The sequence below is a fragment of the Periophthalmus magnuspinnatus genome, chromosome 19, assembly GCF_009829125.3.
Source record: "Periophthalmus magnuspinnatus isolate fPerMag1 chromosome 19, fPerMag1.2.pri, whole genome shotgun sequence".
NCBI classification, from domain to species: Eukaryota; Metazoa; Chordata; class Actinopteri; order Gobiiformes; family Gobiidae; genus Periophthalmus; species Periophthalmus magnuspinnatus.
Window position 1 is genome coordinate 5,373,285 of NC_047144.1, and position 25,755 is coordinate 5,399,039.

A 25,755-nucleotide genomic window follows, 5' to 3' on the forward strand; every position below is an offset into this window, starting at 1 on the left:
GTTTGCTTAAATGCGGGAGTTATCATTACTAATCATTAATAATCAGACAATGTAACAATGTTTTAAGAGACTTTATCTTATTTTAAGAGATTTTTTTTTTTCTTCAGAACAAATCAAGAAAACAACACTTCTCCAATTAGTCTGTAGTGTAATGTTTGTGTTGTTGCGCTAGAAGGATCAATTTAAAGCAGTAGTTCTTTGTTAGTACCCAACGCATGAAAACTCATTGCTTAGCCCAAGAGTAAAACGTTTATTTAACTTAACCCAGCTGTTGAGCAAGGCTATTGTCGTGCAGTAACCTCACATTTCAGGTAATAACAGTGTAAAAAGCATCAGTTACATGACATTATTTAGGAAACGGAAGCGTACTGACAAGCAGACTTACACTTGGTTTTGTCTTGTGAAACCTCAGTCTGTCAGGTTGTCGAGGTGCACTTGTTGAGAGGGTGTGTGTGTGTGTGTGTGTGTGTGTGTGTGTGTCTACAGGAAGGAAGGGGCAGGGCTGGAGTGAGGCAGGGGTGGCGCACTGACACCTAGGCAGTGGGCGCGCAAAGCTCAGTGCGTGCGTCTTCTATGGAGAGCTGTGCGTAAAGGTGCTGCTGGGCTACCTGTTGTTCGTGGGACTTCCGCGGAGCTGCAGCGGGAGGGAAGGACAGAAGGACGGCCTCTGCTCTTGAGGGACTTGGAAGCTTTAAAATGACCCTCAAACTATTGACTGTAGTCGCGCTCTATCACGGGACGCTCCTGTGCTGCGGATTTAATATAGACGAACGCTTCCCTGTCATCAAAGAGGGCTTCACTAAAGGCAGCTTTTTTGGATTCTCAGTGGCTCTGCATCAACAAACGGAGGGCACTCGAAAGTACCTGTGAGTAGAGCATTTCAACGTTGTCACCCTCCACCTGTTATTGCGTAAAAGAACCAGCCTGCCATGTCGTACATTTTGGTGCAATAACCGCTACACCGCATATCCGCGCCTTCGCCTCACTGCTTGGCTCCGAGGCACCTGTTGCTTGAATATAACCTGATTTACGCAGTTGTTAAGCGGTTCCAGCGGTTACTCCTCCATCCCTCACTTCTCTAAGGCTCTGTCGACACCTGTTGAGGGCAGCGGAGTGAGCGGAGTCCATTTTTAGACTTTGCACACGTCCGGCTTGCACTGATTCGTTCTGCTGCTGCAAGAAATAGCCTGGTTTGTTGAGGCATACCTGATCATAACAGCAGACCTAGTGGGAATTGTGGAGGCAGGTGACAAAATAGGTTTCAAAATGCTACTTTGCAACTCACAAATACTGTGGAAAGCAGTGTGGTCCTTTGAATGAACAGTTGTGCAGTCAGTTTAAGCAGGTTTCTGATGTTCCTCTAATTAGTTCGTCAATGGGTAGCTTGCCTTTTTGTTTTAACCAGTAATATTAACTAGAGAGTGAAAATAAATGTCGTATATTGCACATTAATAGGCAACTGCAATCCACTCAAGTGTATTTATGCGGATGGAACTATACTGTCACTATACAGTCATGAGAAACCCACAGATTGGAAGACAGGTCTCCCTTAAAATACACCTCCAATGCCATAGTCCTAGTCCTTACTTTATTATCTCCGTCGCCTGGTACAAAGTTCATCAGTATTTGTAGAGAATGTCGTCGTCTCTGTGATAAGTAAAACACTGAATCTTCTATAATTTGATGCATTTAGGTAATTGTCATCTATTCTCCATAATGTGTGCAATTCGTTCATTCATTCCATCTTTCTAGCCTCTTTAATGAGGGATCTCAAAGTGTATCATTGTTTAGTGTAGGATTTCCCTCCGTCAATTACAGAGCCCCCTATCCTTCCGCCTGCATGATCACACAGTGTGTCCAAAATGTGCTGTTATCTTTGTCCTCTCTGTGCTTTGAAGAATAAACCAGAGGGGAAAACCATAAACTAGCCCAAGTAACTCTTAGCAGTCTCCCCAGCCACTGCAATGGATAGTGGTGTACAGATGACACAAGATCAATGCCCCATATTATCTTGTCCCGTGAGGGCTAGTGTCTGGTGCGCCCTATGCAACTCAAGAAGGGGTCTGGATTGGACTTGGTAATGGTATACAAGTGCACTGAGATAAACTGCTTCAAACTTTTTGATGATTTAAACAAGCTTATGTAGGATTGGAGAGATTATGCGATGTATAAGTCAGACTGATGAGAGCTGAGAGGGGAGACAGTGCATTGATTTACTTGTAGCGACATGCCACAGTCAATTAAAAAGGCAAAGGAGTCAGCCCGATGCTATGGAGGCTTTATTATGGAGGATTTGGAGAAGCTTCATGGAGTACCAATGTTTTAACAGTTAGGTTGGCAAGGTGTCACGCTTAGGCATTTAGTTACTGTAACTGATATTAATGCATAATGTAACCCATTATGTATTAATATCACGCCCAATATTAATATACGCCCATGGACCATTATAGACAACTGAGGGATTACACAGATAATACACTTGGTAATGTAAAAGAAAGTACTAAGTACTGAATTAATGTTGAAAATTACATTCTAAATAAAATATTTTTTCATGTAAATGTATTTTGACACTAAATGACCCTAACTGTAAGTGAGGACTAACGCTGGACCACTGCAAGACATCTAAAATGAACTAGTTCTGTTATCACATTCATAAAACAGTAAAAATCTGGTTGTTTTATATTGAGTAGTAATTTTGTGCACACAGTTTGCACAGCCTGGTAGCAGTAGCCCTTCAGAATCTGTGAGAATCTCCCTGTGTCCTGAAAATACAGTAGAAGAATGTGCTTTTGTCCTCTCCATGTTTGCGCTGGAACTGTTTTACAGTACTGCAGTCCGCTCTCTATTGTGGTCATACATTTGTCTCTGTGTATCACAAAAGCCTCCTCATTATTGTACTCTTGGGAGTGTGAATATTTGAGAAATGCCAGTCCTAAGCCTGGGACATGTTTAAAGTGATCATTCTTTGTACATATATGACTCAGACAGACAGAGGATAAAAACTGGAGTTTTCCATTCCCAGCAATAAAAGCAACTCAATAAAGCTTCTGCTCAGATGCTTAAGACCATTATCCAATTAGACTAAATCTTTCATACTGGAACATATGAGGGGCACTTAGTGACAGAGGTGGGTAGTACTCACTTATACTTACTCTTGAGTAACTTTTTTAAGAAGTTGTACTTTTTCTTGCAGCATACTTTTACTCTTACCTGAGTAATATATGTAATATATGTCTATTCTTTGAAAATTCCAGATTTTGTGCATTATTTAATGTTTTGCCCTTTAAATTACATTACCTTCAGATTATAAATCAGATGTTAAATTAGTCTTTAAGTTGCTCTTACTTGAGAAATAGTTTTCCCAAATACTTTTTTATTCTTGAGTAATTTCTTGAACCACTACTTTGTATTTACGTAATATTATTTTGACGTAACTCTCCTCTTACTAGAGTACAGTTTTTTGGCTACTCTTTCCACCTCTGTTTAGTGACAAGTATTCCCTCTTGGAAATAGCTGTACCCCATAATATGCTAACCTACCCTACCTGAGGCCAATTTGTACAGGCTATTTACCTCCGCCCTCTCTTGTGACAATTACCATTCATGGTCTGGCAGATATTTCTTCACAGAGGTTTTTTTTTTTTTTTTTTGCTCTGTTTTGGAGCATGGGTGGGTGGATGATGAGAAGGGGTGAAGGTGGGATGAGGGTGAGGGGTCCTGGGGCTGTCAGCTGGCCACCTATTGGCTCTTCCAGTCCCCTGACCTCACGGTATGCCTGGAATGCACCAGTCTAACTCTGCACAATCACAACCTGCCAGGCTTCAGGTCGAGACAAGACAGGAGTTGCAGTGATGATGATCTAGGAGACTGTTGAGGAAGGAACACACACAGCACTACTATTGAAAACTGCACACCTTGTAGCTCTTAAAAACAGGACATATTGTGCAAAATGAACCCTTTGCACATTTAAACAAAACAACACAATAACTTTTAAACATGTTATAACATTGTTCCCTCATTATTAGTTTACTCAAAGTTGTATTTAGATTGCTTCATGCATTTTTGAGTAATTCTGTATTGTTTTTCATTTTCACCTACCCCCTGTCGCCGCACACTTCCCTATATTGATTAGGATTGTCACATTCATAGGACAGAAAATGAACCTTTCCTGAACACCTTTACAATGATCTGGAGATGTATCAGAACAAGTATAAGACACACACTAGTATACACCCATGGACCACACAGATATAAGGCCACGTGGTAATATAACTGAAAGTACTGGGATTTAATATTGTTTTTTAACACTGTAGTATAACAACAAAAATGTTTTAGATCAATATTGCTCTTTACAATGAATAAAATGTAAAATAATGATCTACAGATGTTATAAATTGTTACATGAAAGTACTTGAAATAGAGGATAATATGTGTCCTTTAATGACAGACTTGTTAGTAGTAGTAGTACTTTCACAGCTCTTCTCTGTCTCACTGCACAGGCCCGGGGCATTGAAGTTCAGCCGTTTAATTTGCTGGGGCCTTTCACGTCTCAGCTATAGGTGTGCATCGTGGAGGTTAACAGGGAGTCGTCTGAACATGCACAAGGACGTGCTTCAGCTGTTATGACGGAATATCACTCCTTAAGTTATGAAAATGGCTGCATGAGGTGAAATGAAAGGATAAATTATTTAGTGATTCAGTTTAATCGCATAATTGAGGATAATTGTTGCCAGGTTGGTGGTGTGGTGACTGAATGGCTAGCACGGACAGGTTTCCCTCAGACATGGTTGAAGGATGGGTCAGGGAGAACAGGATGGTGCATATAAAGAGCAGATCAAAACAACAGGATTTACAAATAACTACTTTATAACTTTATTTCAAGTGGATTATGTGATATTTACACATCCCACATTAGGGTCAATATGAACTGATTAGGTCCACTGAAGAAAATATTAGACTGTGGAGGAAGAAATGTCACTTTTTTCAGGGTAAAATAGCAATGATTGAGATTCTTTATTGTTAATGTTTAAGAATTTTTTCGCAAAACATATTAATCATGCATTACTTACATTTATTTTTACTCCAGTGGCATGTTTGAAGATTTATAGTATAGATGTGATGGAGTGACACAATAGAAAGTGCTGTATTGAGTATCATGTTGAGTGGATGACCTAATGTGCTCTATAGCCGCTGCAAAACTCGTGTAAATGGCGCAGGTGGGCTAGCCCGCATTGGCTCTGCTCCAGCATTCCTTTGACAGAAACAGTGTCTGAAGTACCGTGCTGTCTCTGCACTAGTGTCACCGCACACTTAGATAACAAGCCCCAGTCCATTAAGAGCCACATAGAATGATACATGAGAGGACCAGGAAGTCGTCAGATACTTCTCCTTCTGATAAACACCTCTGCAAATTGTGCTTGACATTTATAATAATAATAATACATTTTATTTATAGGGCGCCTTTCTGGGCACTCAAGGTCACCGAACATACAATATATATATACAGACAGTTAAAATCAACATTTATGAACATATAGTTAAAAGCATTCAGATAAATAACATTGAAAAAGGACAGGGCAGGTGTGGGTTATAAAGAATATGCCAGTCTGAACAAGTGAGTGTGCACAGTGAGTTTGTGAACCTGATGTTGATTTTTTTGTCTTTTAACTAGGTATGGTCTTGTTGTTATTTACCAATGTCAATACCAACATTTTTATAATATTGACAATGCCTACAAAGTAAAAGCAAAGTTAAGAAAATTAGTTTTGTAAAATGAAAAACAATTTGTATTTATCTGGGTTATGATTTCATTTGTTTGGGTACTTCAGTATTGATTGATTTATTTTTTTATTTTTTTTATTTTTTATCTATCTATTTATTTATTTTTTATTTTATTTTATTTTATTTTTTGTTTTGTTTTGTTTTTTATTTTTTATTTTTTTATTTTTTTATTTTAAATTGTATTTTTTTTATTAATTTTTTATGTATTATTTTTTTGTATTTATTCATTTATTTATTTATTATCAACACATTAACATCACAGACTTACATACCTTAAAGTAACACTAAAACCTGCCTATTAAGTTGAACTTAACTGAACCCATCACAAATATCAAGCACAAATCTGCTGTTGGTGACGAGCTCTAATCTTTGTGTTCTTTATAACCTGTATCTAATCATTTAGCCACACCAGGAGTTTCATTTAGTGTCCTGGCTCCAAGAATGACAGCTTCTAATAACATGCCGAAATAGATCCCAGCGGGTCTACGGGCCCCCTGCTAATCTGCACACTGGCCCCCTCGCTGCTGGGGCTTTCACTGGAGGTACCTGCGGAGAGGAGTGTCGCGATGCTAACACAAATGTAACAGATCCCCTTCTCGGCTCTTGTTCTAGCACAGCGGGGCTAGCGGGCTGTGGGGCTAACGGGCTAATAAGGTCACCTGTGGCCTGAAAACCTAGACGCCGCAATACCTTTCATGTCATTTTTGATCTTAACAAGAAAAATGAACTTGGATATACATTGTGAGGTGTAGGGTTACTATTGTTCCCTGTCTACGGGAGGACGTGATGTATAGACTTACATAGATGACCGGCCATCCTGCTTTTAGACCTCCACCAAGACATTGATTATATCTTACATACAAGGTCCATAAAGATCGAGCAATTAAAAAAGGCGCACACTTAATTTTCAGCACATTTTCATTCACTGTGACATCAACGTTACTGTTAATGTGAGGGTTTAGTCTTTTACCCAGCAACAGCTTGTTCTGTAAAGAGTGCGAATTGACACTAAATAAATTGAAATGTTGACTGTAAATAAACACGTGATGTCACCATTTTGTTCACTGAAAACAACCATTTACTTTTCGTTAATCCTCTTAAAATTATTACTTTCAATTAACTTTGAGTAAAGCCAGCATCTTTTTTTTTTTGTTCATATAGATTTTGATTGCACACAGCTTAAACAAAACAGCTTAATTTTTGTCAAGATTGTAGGAGTAACTCGAAGCACTAATCAATAACTCTTGTCCCGTGTTATTTTAGGTAACACCAGCCTTCACTCATCCACACATCCGTCTCTGTGCTGATGACTTATGTGCGAGTGAAAGCCAGTCACACTAACACTTTTTATTAGCGCTCTGAGGCATGTCCACCTGCGATCCCTCTCCCATCTCTGTACATTCAGTGGGGGGTCTGCAGTATTAATGGAAACGGTGGGAGCGATCCTCGTCTTAATTGTACTATGACTACATCAGAACATGTCCGGTCTTAAACCAGCTGTTGTAACAAACAGCCAAGTTTGTTACTAGATTAATAGCACCTTTCACTACATGCACTTTAAATTGCACATACACTTTAATAGCACACAGCACTTTAAGCATTATTTGCACTGTAAAAAAAAGAATTGCACAAAAGGATTTAAAAATGTTTATTTAATTTGTCTGATTTTACCCAGTTTTAGATCTGGTGGCACAGTGGCATTTTAATTGAAGCTGCGTGTCCTGGAGGGGAAAGGACAAAATTAACAGCTAATTAATACATTGGATATGTGCAATATTAGTGCAATGTTTGTTGAATGTTTTGAAGTGTTGGTGTGTTCTGTAATTTGTAGTGTTTTTAGTGAAAGTGTTTTAAAATGTTTTAACTTACCACCTCCTTGTCCTTGTGTCCAGGTGTCAAAGAGATCCCCAGGGAAACAAGCTCCCTTAAAAAGGTTCCGGGGCAGGACCAAGGCGGGGGAGGGGTAGGGGAGACATGTTGGGCATTTTTAAATGGTTTATGGGTTTTAAGTACATTTGGTGTTTGGTTTTAGGGTTTATGTATTTTAATATGTATAATGTTGATTTGGGTTATGAGTTTATTGGGTTTTATGGAGGTTTGAGTTTTAAAGAGCTAAGGCTAGTTTTTAAATACCCCTAGTAATTAATAGTAGTATAGTCCAGTTAGAGGAACAGGATAAAAGGCGCCTGCAACCATCAAACCATGTTCTGCTGCTGGAGATGATGCTGCTCCTCTGACCTCCATTTGCACAATGCACCTGGCACTTTAATAATTGATGGGAGAAAGAAATAAAAAAATTGTGGACCACACCCGTGCTGCTGTCTTCTGTCACACCTCCTACCGCTAACGGCCAGCCTACGTTACATTTGGTGTCGGAAGTGTGTCCTCGCCGCTGTGAGACGAAGAAAATGCCAACACGGGGGAGAAGAAATGAGGAAGACGAGAATAGAGTGGAGTCTACTCACCACCAGGAAGCTCAGGCAAGTGGCTCCAAAGACAGTTTGGAGAAACTGGCAGGCATGGTGAAATGGCTAATGGACTCCCAGGTCGCACGGGACAAAAAAGGGGACAAAGAGCGCATGGTACAGGAGCAGCGCTGGGAGGCCATGCAGGAGGAAGTAAGCAAGATCCAGCAGCAGGTATTGAGGATGCATTCAGAGCGATCTGAGCATCAAAATGACATTGAAGAGCCAACGGCGGCACCAACAGATGATGAGGACAATTACACTTATAGGCCTCAGCGGGAACCAAAGCTGTTGCCACTGACTGCAGAGGATGACATTGAGCATTTCCTCATCACCTTCGAGAGAATGGCCCGAGTGTCACGTTGGCCATCTGAGGAGTGGGCCGTCCGTCTAGTTCCTCTCCTCACAGGCAAAGCCAGGAATGCCTATGTTTTAATGGACTTTGCAGACACCGAAGACTACCACAAGGTGAAAGAAGCCATCTTGGCAAAGTATGAGATCACGGCTGAGACTTACCGGCGCCGTTTCAGATCTCTGAAGATTGAACCAGATGAGACACCTCGAGAACTGTATGTGCGGCTGAAGGAACTTTTCTATAGATGGATACAGCCGGAGAAGTCAGACATTCGAACCATCGCAGAGACACTTATCCTGGAGCAGTTCCTTCGGATGGTTAATCCTGAGCTGGAGGTTTGGATTCGGGAGCGCAATACGACCACCGCTGAGGAAGCTGCTCGTCTAGCTGAGGCCTTTACAGCAGCTCGGAAAGGGACCAGATCCATGCATTTTGGCCGAGAATCTCCCCAAGGCCAACCAAGTAAGTCCTTTGGGGGTGATAAGAGGTTTGGTCCGGGTCAGGGTAATATCAGTGGTAGGCCATCTCCATTCAACCAACAGTCCCGTCCAGTTAAAAAGCCATTCTCCAAAACACTAGCACAGGAAATAAGGTGTTATAATTGTAATGAGCTGGGTCATACACAGCACTTCTGTCCGGCACTTAAAGCCAAGCCATCTTTGCTATGTTCCGTACCTAGACTAGCAGTAGTGCAGACAGGGGAGCGGAAGGGGCGTTTAACACCAGTCCTTGTTAATGGCCACCGGCATGAAGCTCTTTTAGATTCGGGCTGTTTTCAGACAGTAGTTTTGTCTAGTTTGGTTCCAGTTGAACGTCAGTCTCCAGACAAGACCCCTCTAATTTGCATACATGGAGATGAGCACTGGTACCCTACAGCTGAGGTGTTTTTGACAGTTGGAGGACAAACTTACCTGGTCACTGTAGCCCTGTCCAAAAACCTGCCTTATGGGGTTATTCTAGGGAACGACATTCCAACCCTTCCTGATCTAATTGCTCAGTCTGACAGTAGCCAGGGTGCAAATGTTTCATCGCCAGAGAGTATGTGCAACCCAAGCCCAATGACAGAATCCAGTCCTGCTAATCATTGTAATATTCTTACCAGAGCCCAGTCAGCTAGAGAAGTCTTAGAAGAGCTGCCTTTCTGTGATGAGGAGCTCGAGGTGCAACCAGGAAAGACGAGAAAGTCAAAGTCCCAAAAGAGAAGGGATAAGTTTGCTGGCTCACAAAGAGAAGAAAATGAACTTGCCAAACCCCTCAGTCCAGTTGAGTTCAGTATTCCCTCAGACATAGGTGCCCTTCAGGAAGAAGACCCCACTCTAAAGCCCTGGTTTGAAAAGGTCACAGAGCGGGAGGGGGTCAGCATAGGGAAGGTCAGCTACCTGGATGAAGTGGGTTATATCATTAAAAATGGTCTCCTTTACCAGAGAAAGGACAAGATTGAAGCCTTAGCCTTGCCACAGCAGTTCAGAGAGAGGGTAATGGAACTGGGACACTCCATTCCCTGGGCAGGTCACATGGCATTCCAGAAAACTCTAAGAAGAATTGGTAGCCGTTTTGCTTGGCCAGGAATGTATGCTGAGCTGTCAAAGTTTTGTACATCCTGTAAAACATGCCAGTTAACCTCAGGCAAACGAGTGACACAAGCCCAACTGCAACCACTACCAATTATTGGCACCCCATTTGAAAGAATTGGCATGGACATTGTGGGTCCCCTGGAGAGAAGCTCGGCAGGAAACAAATACATTTTGGTGTTGTGTGACTATGCTACACGTTATCCTGAGGCCTTTCCCCTCAGGTGTATCAAAGCCAAACAAGTGGCCAATTGTTTACTGCAGCTTTTCTCTAGGGTTGGGGTCGCCAAAGAAATTCTCACAGATTGTGGTACAAATTTTTTGTCCAAACTCCTCCAACAAGTCTACCAGCTGTTAGGGGTCAAGGGTATTAGGACAACTCCTTATCACCCCCAAACGGATGGATTGGTGGAGAGGTATAATCAAACACTGAAAACCATGCTGCGGAAGTTTGTCTCTACCACAGGGGCAGATTGGGACCAGTGGCTACCGTACCTCCTGTTTGCCTACAGGGAGGTCCCGCAGGCATCAACTGGCTTCTCACCTTTTGAACTGTTATATGGACGTCAGGTGAGGGGCCCACTAGACCTGCTAAAGGACCATTGGGAGGGTACAGAGTCAGAAAGAGACAACATCGTTGCCTACGTCCTGAAGATGAGAGAGAGACTTGAGGCAATGGCAGTCCTGGCTCAGGAGAACTTAAAGGGAGCACAGGAACGACAAAAGACCTGGTACGATCGTAAGGCAAAGGACAGAGTCTTCGCGCCTGGTCAGAAGGTACTGTTGCTATTACCCACTAGTGAGAACAAGTTGCTAGCTAAATGGCACGGACCTTACAACATCACAAGACAAATTAGCAAGGTTAACTATGAACTGTACATGCCTGAAAGGCGGAAAAAGCACCAGGTTTTCCATGTAAATCTTTTGAAAGAATTCCTCACTCGGCAAGAGCCTTCACAGCAACTTTTGGTGCGTGCTGTGAAGGATGAGGAAGTGACTGACTGTTTCTTTCCTACTTCTGCCACAGAGCCAGCTGCTGTTGACCTCTCTCACCTCTCTCCCTCGCAGCAGGAGGAAATCAAACACCTGCTCAATCCCACTCTATTTCAGGAGACCCCCGGCTTCACATCACTGGTGCAGCATAAAATCAGACTAAGAAAAGATGCTCCAGTGAGGCAGAGGAGTTACAGGATACCTGAACGGTTGGTACCAGTGCTGCAAAAAGAAATTAAACTGATGCTGGAGCTTAACATTATTGAAGTGTCTAACAGTGAATGGTGTAGCCCGGTTGTTCTTGTGCCAAAAAAGGATGGTTCGCTTCGATTCTGTATTGATTTTAGACACTTGAATGCAATCTCAAACTTTGACCCCTACCCAATGCCACGCATTGATGACCTGTTGGAGCGTGTGGGAGGTGCTTCATACATTACAACACTGGATTTGTCAAGGGGCTATTGGCAGTTGGCTCTGGCACCTGAAGCTCGAGAACTGACTGCCTTCCGGACGCCATTTGGTTTGTACCAGTTTCGGGTGATGCCATTTGGTCTGCAAGGGGCACCAGCCACTTTCCAAAGGCTCATGGACTTTGTGCTGAAGGATGCCTCAGAGTTTTCTGCTGCCTACTTGGATGATGTTGTGATTTTTAGCAGGTCCTGGGAGGAACATCTCCACCACCTCCAGGAAGTCCTGCAGAAAATCCAAGCTGCAGGACTTACAATCAACCCTCGCAAGTGTGCGGTGGCCCATCGGGAAGTGGAGTACCTGGGCTATACCATTGGCTATGGGAGGATCAGGCCACAGGTACAGAAGATGGAGGCCATACGCTCATTCCCTGTGCCCACTACCAAGAGGAAGGTTCGTGGATTTCTTGGCTTGGTAGGGTGGTACAGGAAGTTTGTTCCACAGTTTGCCGAGAGGTCAGCTGTCCTAAACAACCTCACCAAGAACTCTGCCCCCAACAAGGTGAGATGGTCAGCAGAGTGTGATCGAGATTTTAGAGACCTGAAGGAGGCGATATGCACTTGTCCGGTTCTGCACAGCCCTGACTTTAACAAACCCTTCATCCTGCAAACCGACGCTTCGGGGGTGGGACTAGGGGCGGTCCTCCTCCAAGAGAAGGATGGAGAGAGGAGACCAGTGGTGTTCCTTAGTCGTAAACTGCTTGACAGGGAAACCCGATACTCTACAGTGGAGAAGGAGTGTCTGGCGATGAAGTGGGCCATTGACTCCTTAAGGTACTACCTGCTAGGACGTCATTTCACCCTGGAGACTGACCATCGAGCGCTCCAGTGGTTGAACCGCATGAAGGATGCCAATACTCGTATCGCAGGCTGGTATCTATCTCTTCAGCCCTACAACTTTACAGTACAGTACCAACCTGGGAAGACCAACGTGGTAGCGGACTGTCTGTCTAGAATGGCTGAAGACTGAGGTTTCACCTTGTTGAGAGGAGGGGGGAAATGTAACAAACAGCCAAGTTTGTTACTAGATTAATAGCACCTTTCACTACATGCACTTTAAATTGCACATACACTTTAATAGCACACAGCACTTTAAGCATTATTTGCACTGTAAAAAAAAGAATTGCACAAAAGGATTTAAAAATGTTTATTTAATTTGTCTGATTTTACCCAGTTTTAGATCTGGTGGCACAGTGGCATTTTAATTGAAGCTGCGTGTCCTGGAGGGGAAAGGACAAAATTAACAGCTAATTAATACATTGGATATGTGCAATATTAGTGCAATGTTTGTTGAATGTTTTGAAGTGTTGGTGTGTTCTGTAATTTGTAGTGTTTTTAGTGAAAGTGTTTTAAAATGTTTTAACTTACCACCTCCTTGTCCTTGTGTCCAGGTGTCAAAGAGATCCCCAGGGAAACAAGCTCCCTTAAAAAGGTTCCGGGGCAGGACCAAGGCGGGGGAGGGGTAGGGGAGACATGTTGGGCATTTTTAAATGGTTTATGGGTTTTAAGTACATTTGGTGTTTGGTTTTAGGGTTTATGTATTTTAATATGTATAATGTTGATTTGGGTTATGAGTTTATTGGGTTTTATGGAGGTTTGAGTTTTAAAGAGCTAAGGCTAGTTTTTAAATACCCCTAGTAATTAATAGTAGTATAGTCCAGTTAGAGGAACAGGATAAAAGGCGCCTGCAACCATCAAACCATGTTCTGCTGCTGGAGATGATGCTGCTCCTCTGACCTCCATTTGCACAATGCACCTGGCACTTTAATAATTGATGGGAGAAAGAAATAAAAAAATTGTGGACCACACCCGTGCTGCTGTCTTCTGTCACACCTCCTACCGCTAACGGCCAGCCTACGTTACAGCTGTGTAATCTTTTTGTAACCTGCTGAATACTAACATTATCAGTCTGGGATGGCTCTCACTGAAAGCGATCAGAAATGACGATTATTTTGATTTGATTGGTCACAACAGCGGAACAAGCCAAAAAAATATTACTTTTGTTATATCCAGTTGAGAGAAAAGCACATCTTCCCTGTCCACAAATGCGCAAAGCTCTTACCTTCTACACGTTTTTTAACAAACAAAAATAGACTGAAGTACGTCTGTCAGCTTCACCATGTTTGTTTTCCTTCACTTGAGCACTTTGCCTCTGGCTTCTGCACAAACCTCAATGCTGCTCTGTGTATATCTGTCATGATAAATACTATATCGACTTATTGTTCAATATATGTTAGATGGAACAATAATTTTTGGGGGTCAATATTTGTCATGGGTAAATTTTTAGTTATTTTTCCTATTCTACGATCAGATGGTGCCGTAGATGGCTGCATAAATAACGATCGTGACAGGCCTAGCTCTGTGATCTGTCCACCAACCTGACTAACCTTACAGCAGGTCCATGCCAAGATGAATTCTCCTGAGTTTCACAAATATACTAATAAATATCCCCTTTTTTTTAAAATTGCTGTCCAGGTTTAGGCTCACTTCCCTTTGTGGCGTTGACAAAACATCATATATTGTAATCAAAATCGGCATTTAAATTGATAATAGAACGTCCTCGTCAAAGAACAAACTATTTTTTATAGACGTTTCTGTACGTGTAGTTTAGACCTCTACAAACATGTTCTGAAATTCATAAGATTCCTGTATTCATTTATCCGTTCATGTTTCAGTCTTCTCTCCGATGTTAATGCTCGTGGGGTGGTTTACGATGTGTACCTTGAACTGAATCCTCAAACATATATAACAATTGTTTTTCCTAAATCGCGCAGCCTGTCTTTACACTGTTTATGGTATGCTATGTGACCCATGCTAAACTGTGGGTGGGCAAAAATCCAAACAAATGCTAGCCTTAAGTTGTCATAGAGGGATTAGGTCAGTGCAAATAAAAAGTGAGTTAGCGAGTTAGTCTCCGTGTTTGATCTGCCACACAGGGCTAAATGACTTTGCTGTGTGGTTACTGTGTCACTGTTGGCAGATGGTGGTCCTCAGACAGGATGTTTGTCCAGCTGAGGTGCCCAGTCGAGTGGATACGGCACACTGGTTTTGGAGAGACAGTTCCCATCAATGGAGTATTAATATTAACCATGAATTTGCAATGCAGTGCTGGTGTGGCACATACCTGTATCACTGTCAGATTTGGGCTTTGAAATGTGATCAGGAAGGAACCCATTGTGGGATAATGACGAGGTGAAGATATTCCGAGGTAAAAAGGTGAAGACAACAAAGCTGTGCGTGGATTTGGAGTCAGGAAGTTGGGTTCTATTCTGAGCGATATAATGGAGAAAGTCTGTGATTTATACGTACTTGTATGTAACTTTGTAGAGTGCTTTGTTATTGCTGACAAACTTATCTATATTTCTATGTTTATTGCTATGTACATGATTTGGGGGAGTCATCTGTTGGTCTTGCGTAGTGCCCCTTTAAAGCTTTGAAGCACTGGTTATCTTATTATGCAGTACTTTCTCCAACAACCCTCTAACAAAAAACAAAAAGGACATGAGATTGACCCGCTTGTGTTCATGGGTAGAGCGATTGGGCCCTTTCTAATACGTTTGTCTTGCTTTTGTAGTTATTGTTAGTTACTTATCCAAACTAATCAGTTCATCAGCTCTCTCATATCAAGAAAAGGCCACGTGAGGAAACTAACCTCATCCTTTACGACAACATTTCGACAAAGCACCTGTACAGAACTGCACTGCCGCTTGATAACCTTCCCCAGAATCCGACTTCCTTTTTCTTACTCTACACAATGGTTCTGTTAATCATTACCAGCACTTGGCCGTTACTCTAAAGTCTTCAGGTGAATCAGTGCACTGCTCATAAAACTGTGCCTTAGCCTTTACATAAATCAATCTCCCAGTATGTTATTACATATTCATGACTATTTTGTATTTCAAGCTTCCTTATTAAAATAGCATTCATTTGATCTAGTAGGTTAACGCCTTGAAAATGTGTTAACAGCAAGGCATGACTTAGCGACAAGTCCAATACCAAATGATGTGCTCATAGTCACACTGTGCAATAAAGAGGCTTCCTGAAACTACACAATGTGAGGAATAGCATAGTTCTGTATATGTCTCTCTCTCTGTGGTTCCTTATAAAGCCTCTAGGTCTGTTGTTACGGAGAAGACGTGACATCATTACAGGACATGAGCCTGGATTGTCCCTGTGTCTAATTGAATCTGAAAATTGAGTCGGCATTCGATATGATATGCATGCACTGCTTTCTTTACCACCAATAAGACTTGCATTCATACAGTTTAAAACGTCTCGTGCTTGTCCAATGCGTGTGCAATAAAATAAAAACATTTAAAAGCAACATTTTAAAAAGTATGTCACTATATTGTTATTCAAATAGCCTATGTAGAAGGAGCTACGCTTGGCCTGTAGTCATTTTTTTCCCATGTGTCTGAGCAAAATTAGTCCTGCCTCAGTACAGACTTGTCCACTGTAAACTATCGACATCAAGTTATATATTGTTTTATTGACCGAGATGCAGGAAGTCCACATTAGCATGCTTACCATAACGGCAAAACTCCGCTCTGGCCTCTGAAACTTGTGAAATACATTTATAAACTCATCGCGGCGAATAATTAGGATGTCCTGAATGTATATGCAATTATGTAAGTGAAAAAAAACAAAACGTTGGGCCGCTGCAAATGAAGTAGTTAAGACTGTAAAAAGTTTTGTACAGCTCCTTTAACAGTTGCAGATAAACCCAAGAACAGAAACACAAAATAAAAGTTACAGTGTTAAATTGTTTATCATTTTGTGTTTCATTCCTCTCCCCATAAAAAAAAAAAAAGCCTCTTTGCGGTGCCCCTTGTGTTTTCTATCCACTTTATACCTTGTTACCTGGGAGCTACACATGTCTCCGCACGTTACGGATCATTCTGAAGACGTGGCCTGAAGCTGTGCGTTTTCAACATCGTAAAAGCCACACAAAAATGAACGTGTACTATAATTACCCTTACATATAGCAAAGGTTTGTAAGTTGATGTTGTGATAAAGGTGAAACTACCATACAGTTTCCTTTTGGGGTGTATGTTGCCTGGCTGTAAGCTAAACTGCACTGGAGTGTTTTGTGTCGCCCGGGGCCAGAGCCACACCTTTTGGGACAAACAGGTTATCAGGACTTATCAGGATAGTCGATCCATCACACTCTGCTGTGCTTTGTGTCGTCCCCGAGCACGCTTGTGGCAGCTGAGTACAAGCATGCACTGAAAATAACTCTTCTTCGTGTTAAACCACCATAAGTCTTGAACGCCTACTTTTCCCACTTACATTTTTAAATATTTACCTCGTTCCACAAGGTCCAAAGTCTGAATGGGCCGTTTCAGGTTAGTCGTGTGTTTCATCATGTTCCAACTGGCCCATATATGAAGATAAATACATGCAAAAATGGCACTATTTCATTCGTACTTTAAACATGCCTGGCGAGCCGTGTCCTTCGCCTGTTCGTGTTTGTCTCTGTCAAAAGCTTTTAAGAAAGAGAAAAATGTCTAGTTTTCTCTAATGGCGATGCGATTTGTAGAGCTGCGTCGAGTGTACAGATTTAGCAGCATAAAGTATAATTACGATGTTTTTGCTTTAGCCTGCGTCTGACTGATGAACCCAACAGACTCAGACTGTGCGGCAGGGAGCGGCTTCTCTTTCATCCGCTCCACATGGACTGTTTTTATGACACGTCTCCATCAGTGACACATTTCTCAGTAATAATGATAAGGTAATACTGTACGTGGATGTTACTCAGTGTACATTGGGTGACCGTAGTGTAGCGCCGAGGATCTAACTCCATATCCTGAGCTATGACAGTCACTCTTGTCTTACTGAAGAATAGTGATGAGAACTGAAGGTTGTAGATTGGTGATAGAAACCCTGGGGAACCACTAGAACACATGGAGATTAGCAAACTCAGCACCAAAAGGCCCTTTGCTAACCTGAGAGTAGAGTGTTATAGCAATACAGTGGTTACGTTCTTAAAATAACCCGCACTAGTTGAAATCTGCTCAGTAGTCAGCTCTATTTTTTACAATTATTATATGTTTTAAGGCTGTAAAACCCCTCACCACACACTTTATACACTTTTCGCAGACGATATAGTGAGGGACAACTGTACTAAACTTTAATAAAAACTCGACTACCTGGACGACTGAGGGATTACACAAATATCTATTTCAATACAAAACAAAGAATAGGCTCCATACTTCAAAACCATAATAATAAACGCTCTTTTTAGACCATAGACTGTAATTTTTAACACCAAATAATAGTAAACCTACTTTCTATAATACCATGTGGCCTTATAATAGTTGATAAAGTGATAAAGCTCATGATCATTCTGAAACTCTTCAAGAAAGGTCCAATTTTGTCCCGTTTATGTAATTATGATTTTCTTAAGTATTGATACTGATGGTCTTCCCACATTAGCCGATATACCTGTGGGTCCTTCACTTTCAACTCCCATGTCAGAGTAAAAAGAACACAGCCTCATGATTCAAACTCGTTTAGCCAATCCTACTATTATGACTTTACAGCAGTCTATTTTCCATTTCCATACAGTCTCTGCTTCTTCTGTCACTCTGAGATCAGTCAACGGGCCAGAGGGGGCAAATTTCAACATGTCCCGAGAGCAGGAATGCAGCAGCCTCCCGTCCTGCTCGTCTCTGTCCTCCCCTCTCTTGTTTTTTCTGTGGAATGGTTATGAGGAGGTGATGAGGAGACAGGAGATGGAGGACATAGGACAGTGGTGGTGGGAACAGGACAGGATATGAAATGTGATGTCAATGCTGAGTCAGTTTTTGTAATACCCGTGTGGGGCATTCTTGGCATATTTAGATGGTTTTGGGCATATTTAAAATTAAATACCGTAGTTCCCGCAGGACTTTATTGGGTGGTAAGACATGTCGAGCTAGGGAGCATTCTCATTTGTCCAGGTTTTATTAGATTTATTTTTAGATTTGGTCCTGTTCTGATCTAAGTACAATTTGAAAACTGCACCTTGGGTCTTATCGTGTATAATACATGAGATTATTGGTAGATCTTAAGGCTATAGAAGGTCTTAACCTGTGAATAACAAGACTCACATTGGCAGACAGTGATGCTCAGCCTGCTGGTCATTTTGATTATCCATTTTGAATTAAGTTTCATTTAAAGCTCTATGTAACTTTTCTGGTGAAAGGTCTACCATCTGCTCATCTCCATGATGTTACTGCTTTGCCTCGAATGTTCCAGAATATGGCATTAACCTATCTTTAGAGAGACAAGAAGAAGGAGACTCCACCAGGCCAAGTTACAGGTCAGATCTGTAGAAAGACAAGCCCACTTATAGAAGAATGCATGCGGTTTAAGGTATTTTTAAGCATGTACAATTGAATAAATACAAGTTTAATGTCATATTATGGAACATTTCAGACAACAATAACATGTCCATACATCCCTTTAAGAAAAAAAGTCCTCCTACTTAAGACCACATTATGGTAAGAAGTTCTAGACCTACTCAGAGACATTGCTATTACTTGATGAGAACGTGAGTTGTAAAAAAGTAAAAGTGGCCCTATTGTATTTCCGTAACAGTGCCCCTTGCGAAATCGTATTATAAATATTTTAGCTTTCGGTTCTCATTTTCACCATGTGGTTTTGCAATAATAAAATACCAAAGTGCTGCTCACACTGGGCTGTGCCATTACTATCTGCCAGTGGTAATGCCATCTATCAGCAAAGCCACATTTCCACAACAAACAGTGAGAGACACATGGGTCATAGAGACACAGAGACCAGACCTGTTTGAATACTAATGTAGAATGAATGCTTGGGGAATTAGCTCCATAATGACTGGGCATAGTGACATGAAGCAAGAACTGGCACAAAGTTCAGTGTCTTCTCTATCAGCACAAATTATAATTAACCATATTAACCATAAACTCTGTCAAACATCTGCTATAAGACACTGAAATGCTAATTCTACCATCTCAAGTAAGCTCTGTAGAATAAGTTTTCAAATGCCTTAGACTTATTTAGACAGGCTGGATGTCATTCAGATGCAGAAGTGTACATAGAAAGAAATTGCAGTTGTCCTCCACACAGAATCAAACATCAGCAGAGGAATATAAAGTGCTTAGTCATTAAAAGACAAAACTGCAGCAGTGCTTATTAAAGAGCCTACATTTAAGAGGAGTTTAGCAGTCTGATTATAAATGTATCCTACTACTACCAGTCCTACAAGTATTACTGCTACAACTTGGTATATTGTATTGCATTGACTTGTATACTGTATCAGGAATATGTCCATATAATGCAAACTCAAACATTCAGTCTCATATACTTGTGCTTTATCTCTGTGCCTTACATTATCACTGATTACTCACCTCTTCAACCCAGTCAAGTGGAAACTGCAGGCTCTGGGCAGCCATGTTGGCTCCTCTCACTTGTCATCACTCTGTAAGCTAATTGTTTCAGTGCTGATAGTGTCTGTGGCAGAGGAAAGAAGAGATAATTTCACTTCAGAAATGTAATGATGCAGACATAGGATGGAGAGTAGGGTCAATCTCAGACCAGCATGTGTCCCATACTAACAAGGTAACCTGATAAAGCCCACAGGAAACCAGTCACATGGCTTCAGCGGAGCATACCAGTGACCTATGGGTTTAGGGAGACATCAAAGTCCTCCTCCTAAGATGTTTGGATTAGATTGTCTTAGATTGTCTGGTGTGTGGACATTTTGTATGAAGAGTGTGTGGATTAAAGTGGGAATGGATGGAAAGAGATATAGCATTTTAATTTTACATTTATGGATATATTTCATACTGTATTTTTTGGATAATTGGTCACGCATTATTTTGGACAATGAAACCCAGTGAACATAACAGATCAGGGTTCTGATTTTCGATACTTTGGCAACCCTACTTTGAAGTATGCTAATTAACTTTGTCCAGGTTTCATTTGTGAATGACGGCATGTTAATATGTACAGTTAGTCATAGTTTTGATCTTTCTGTGTTAATGACTTTTGTCTGAACAATGTGATGACTCATGTTTGATTTGACCTTCCCTCAGTCCTGCCTGGTCATGTGCGCACCTTCACTTATCAGTACTTATAGAGGAAGTAGCTGCCCACAAAGGTGACTCATTTCTTAACTCCTCTGTCTTCACTTTCCCAATATTTCAATCATGAATCTCCTGAATGTGATCACTTCCACAAATGTTTTACCCTTTACTCACACTCTCTCTGACCATCCCACCATGGCTTTTGTTTCATTGCACAATACTGGCGTGCACGTGTGGCGTGCACTGTAAACACGGCTGTCTGCACCTTCCGCCTACAAAGTGGAGCTAATAAATCTTGTGCTGACAGTAAACAGTGTCCCGGTGCAGCACTGTGGCCAAAGGGTCTAATCCTCCTCTTCAAAGTGTCCCTCTGAGAGCTGCTGATGTAGGGAGGACGCCTGAGTGGGCAAAGGCCCGCTCCATCACCCGCTCAGCTCAGTTTGTCTGTGCAGTCTGGACTTGTCACAGGTCCAGACCAAAGCAGTCGTGCTCTATCTAATAGTAAATAACTGACTGTAATAACTGATTTCTAAATCAGCACCAGTACCAGCTAAGTCAGTTGCCGAGATGAACAGATAAGGTTGCTTAATTAATTTTTGTATATATCAACCATAAATATATTCATTGGTTTAACCTATATTGTATTTTAGATAGAAAATGTCTGATTTATTGCTCAGTGTTTTGGTTTGGTATTTGCACATTTTAGATATACCTAGATTAGTACATTTTGGTTCAGCCACGTGACTTTAGGAGCTGATACATGTGACTCTGGTTAATTTAGAGCAAGTCTTATGCTGCTGATGCTGCAAAAATACTACAGCGTGCTTTCTTGTTTCTAGCAAACTTCTTTTATCGTATCATGTCTGCTCTTTGCACAGACTTCTGGCTGGAGCTCCTAAAGAAAAGGCCTCATCCCTCCCCAATGTGAACGAGACCGGAGCAGTGTACTCCTGCCCCATTACCACAGACAGCAATGACTGCACCCGCATGGACCTGCTCACCTCAAGTAAGTGGATTTTATTATTTGAATTTCATACAACCACAGCATACAGTAGATTTAGAAGATCAAATATTAAAAGTTAAATCATGTTAATTCAAGATAAGGAGATTTGAATAAGAACCCAGGCACTGAAAGCACTATTCATAATTAAATGAAAGTCCCAAGATATTGATGTAAAAGTGCTGTACCTGCGCAATTTTGTGGTTTACATTTGTTCAGGCACGACCAGACTTAGTCACAAGACACAAACTTGAATACACTTTTACCCGACCCTCCTAATCTGGATTAACTGGGTAAAGACTAGACATTAAATTAATCCTGTCATGTAATATGTGTAAGTTCTCAATGTCCATTTGTCATTGATAATTATTGAATCACTGATAAACATTTGGTCATTTCACTTGCTTCAGCTAACCCTTCAGAAATGGTGGAGGGAATGTGGCTAGGAGTAACTGTGGCAACCCAACGGGATCAACAGCCGGGCCGTGTGCTGGTAGGATGACAAAAATATTCAAATAGCCTCAATTTAATTTTTTACATGATTTCTTTTTGAATCTCTTTTCACTGTTGCCATATTTTCCTTCTCATTGTCCAGGCATGTGGCCATCGATATGTGAAGATTGTTCCCGGTGGCACGGAAGAGCAGCGGCGCATGATTGGCAAATGCTTCGTCAGAGGAAACGACCTGACCTTTGACCCCTCGGACGACTGGCAGACTCACAAGTACGAGATGTGCGACCCCAACCGGGACATGGAGAGCGAGGGGATGTGCAGTATGGGCATCTCGGGGGGCATGACCGACACGGACGTATACCTCGGAGCAACTGGAAGCTACTTGTGGCAAGGTAAAGTTTTTGAAATAAACACAAGAAGATTTAACATTCTATTTTTAGCTCAGTCGAGTAAATTATTTATTTTTACTGTAGATTAATATTTGGTCTGAACTGGAGTTATGTTTAAAAATAATAGACATAATAGAAATTCTTCCTCCAATGGTATTAATGGGTTTCAGCTTCCTGTTTTATGCAACATTTTAAGGACTTTAATTGTTAATCGCTATGGCAAAAGTCCTAGATTCTCATCATTCTGAAACCCACGGATAGTAATAAACTCTAACTAATACGACACAATACTCTGTTTATCATTATAACGGTCTAACAACAACTGTGCTTTTTGCCAGGAAACGTTCATATAACATGGAGAAATCCCAGCCCCTCTATGTCCTGGGACTCGGTGGACAAAAACTTTGGACAGTTGGTACGATACAGATACAGCTATATGGGTAACTATTTACTCAAGCCCTGTTTTAATAAAAGTTGTTGTTACACTTGACGTTAACATTGACATTTCTTTCATTTAGGTTATTCTGTGATAGAGGAGAAAAAGCTGCTGTCTCTTGATGACTACACGGTGTTGTCGGGGGCTCCCAGAGACGAGTCCAAGGGCTCGGTGCTGTTTGGGAAGAAGTCGGACACTTCAATGGAGATAGTTCTGGTCATCCCCGGGGAACAAGTTGGCTCCTACTTTGGGAACAGTCTTGCAGTCACTGACCTCAACAATGACGAGTAGGTTCTAAACGCTAAAAATAGGAATATAGCCAAATGTCAACCTTTCATGTTCATAATATTAATAATCGTGAAGGGAGGAAAACAGTGTAAACAAGCTGGCACCGCTGAGACTTTATAGTACATCAGATAAAGAGCCTTCCACAGTTATGCAGTAGAAGTTACGCAGTAGTATTTGGTTGTGCAGTAATAGTAGTGTAGTAGTGATTTTTACAGTCAGAACTAGCTCATTTTAAACTGTTTGCAGATATACAAAGTTCTAACGCATTCCTAGCAACCTACGTTTTGTTGTTTAGGTGTTTAAGTAAGGCACTAGCACCAACTAGCATGCTAACAGTGCATCAGCCTTACTTCCTGGTTCACGGACAATAAAAACGCTTTAAAATTAGATGCAGATATCGCATAGTCGCATTTTGCAATATACCTGCTCTGTGGCAAAGTAAATACATGAGAAACTTGGAACAGCGCCTTTAAAAAAAGCATTTACACCTGAACATGTCATGAGTCTTTATCTGTGGAATAAAGCTGCTTAATGCTTGGATGCTCCGCTGCCATAATCCTGTGAGGAGTATGCAGTGATGAATGATAGAAACCACCCTTCTTTTACCTTACTTAGATAAACTTTGCGTTATCGATTTTTATTGCTGTGACTGACACGTGTGCGCTAATGTTATGCTTATATATTTTTCCAGCTGGAACGACCTGATAGTGGGTGCCCCCTTTTACTTTGACCGGATGAAGGAGCGAGGCGGAGCAGTTTACATTTATATGAACGAGAACGGCTCTTTCCAGAAGACTCCCAAGCTCGTCCTGACCGGTCCTGCCGCCTCCGGGTTTGGTTTCGCACTGGCCGCTCTCGGGGACATAAATCAAGATGGCTTCCAAGGTATTATTGATTTAAAAAAAAGGTTCATTTTAGTATGCATTCTCTACATTACAAATACAATAGGTTAAATGTGTTTCGTTAATTATTAAATGGAACTAAGACTGTCATTTCCCATTAATTGCTTGTATTGTAATAATTTCCACACACTTTCTTCTGTATTTATCTCAGCAACTGTCTAACTAAGTACATATCAGAAGGTTCTACAGTAGCATTAATCAATACCTTGCTAGTGCTGCCATCTAGAGGGCAAATATAGTACTAATAAGAATCAGAGAACCTTTTATTGTCACAGTTTGGGAAATTTCAGTGTTACAATACAAAATACATGTACAGAACTAAATTAACTAAACTAATTAAAATGTCCTATATTGCACAAAATAGGTTATTAGTGTTAAGCCATGTTATAATGCTGTTGGATTAACCAGGAACAAAGAGAACAATAGGCGGCCATTATAGGTTGAAACTGGAGACAATAGCCGTTTACAGTTTCAGTGTAATTAGCTCCTCCTTTCAGACAGATATAAGGCGGTGTCCAGCAGTAATCTGACCAGAAATGAGGAAGCGGAGAAACCTCTTCACTCCTTCAATAATTTGCGTGTTGACAGATTTAACTTTCGTCGTTTGCTGTATATCCAGTGTTGTGTTTTGTTTCATTCACACATGTTTAAGTGATCCTTTATTATTAGTCTTTCTTCTTCTCCAAAGCTCAAAATGCTCTGCTCCACCTTGTGATGTCATGAAGTGGTAGTTTTTTTTAAGTTAGTAGCTACCTTTTACCTTTTATTTCAGTAGAGATGGGCAATTCTAGGTCTGAAATCATCCATATGATTCTAGTGAAGGTGTGCGGAGTTTAAAACCACAGTGGAGCACTTCCTGTATTACCACGTGACATCACAAGGTGGAATTGTATTGAATTCACATCTAATCAATAATAATTCTTTTCTGAATAGATTTTGCTGTGGGTGCGCCCTTCTATGAGACAGGCCAGGTGTACGTCTGGACTGGGAGTAAACAGGGAATCTCGGAGAAACCCAGTCAGGTAATACAACGACAAATAAGAGTGAATGAGTGAAATAGTTATAGACCTGTCACGATAATGCTATGTCGACTTATAGTTTAATATATGATGAATGGAACAATCATTTTTGAAAGCCAGTATTAATCATGGGTACTTTGCTTTGTTTTAGTGGGAAATGACAAGATTTGAGCTGTAAAAGATCGAATTATAAACTAAACCATAACGTATTACTTAAGTGTTGCATTCTGTTATTTCTGTGTAAAGCCCAACAATATTTAACAAAATCACAGAATACTTTTTCGTGAATAATTCTGCTTTATGGTTTGATTTAAATATGATCATCTTTATCATTTTCCAGCACTGTATCTCACTTCAAAATATGCTATGTGACAGGCCACGCTAGTTCCTTGACAAATCAGTGTTTGTCGCCCCTTGCAGGTGATTGAAGGTAAATCCATTGGCGCTGGATTTACGACGTTCGGTTACTCCATCAACGGCGGCATGGACATGGATGAGAACAGTTATCCGGATATATTAGTGGGTTCGCTTGATGACCACATTGCTTTATTAAGGTACAATAACATACTCGCTCGAATTTAGCCTCT

The 25,755-nt window shown here is 41.1% G+C and overlaps 1 protein-coding gene across 1 annotated transcript in view; it reads left to right on the plus strand.

The window, feature by feature from the left end:
• Positions 1-543: 543 nt before the first annotated feature.
• Positions 544-25,755, plus strand: part of itga3b (integrin, alpha 3b) — a 33,152-nt gene continuing 7,940 nt past the window's right edge. The window contains exons 1-9 of the mRNA XM_033984431.2: positions 544-866; positions 21,560-21,687; positions 22,092-22,174; positions 22,277-22,526; positions 22,862-22,963; positions 23,042-23,246; positions 23,939-24,132; positions 25,083-25,171; positions 25,589-25,722. Of these exons, the coding sequence (XP_033840322.1) occupies positions 697-866; positions 21,560-21,687; positions 22,092-22,174; positions 22,277-22,526; positions 22,862-22,963; positions 23,042-23,246; positions 23,939-24,132; positions 25,083-25,171; positions 25,589-25,722 (1,355 nt within the window). The 5' untranslated portion in view covers positions 544-696. The remainder of the gene's footprint in view (positions 867-21,559; positions 21,688-22,091; positions 22,175-22,276; positions 22,527-22,861; positions 22,964-23,041; positions 23,247-23,938; positions 24,133-25,082; positions 25,172-25,588; positions 25,723-25,755) is intronic.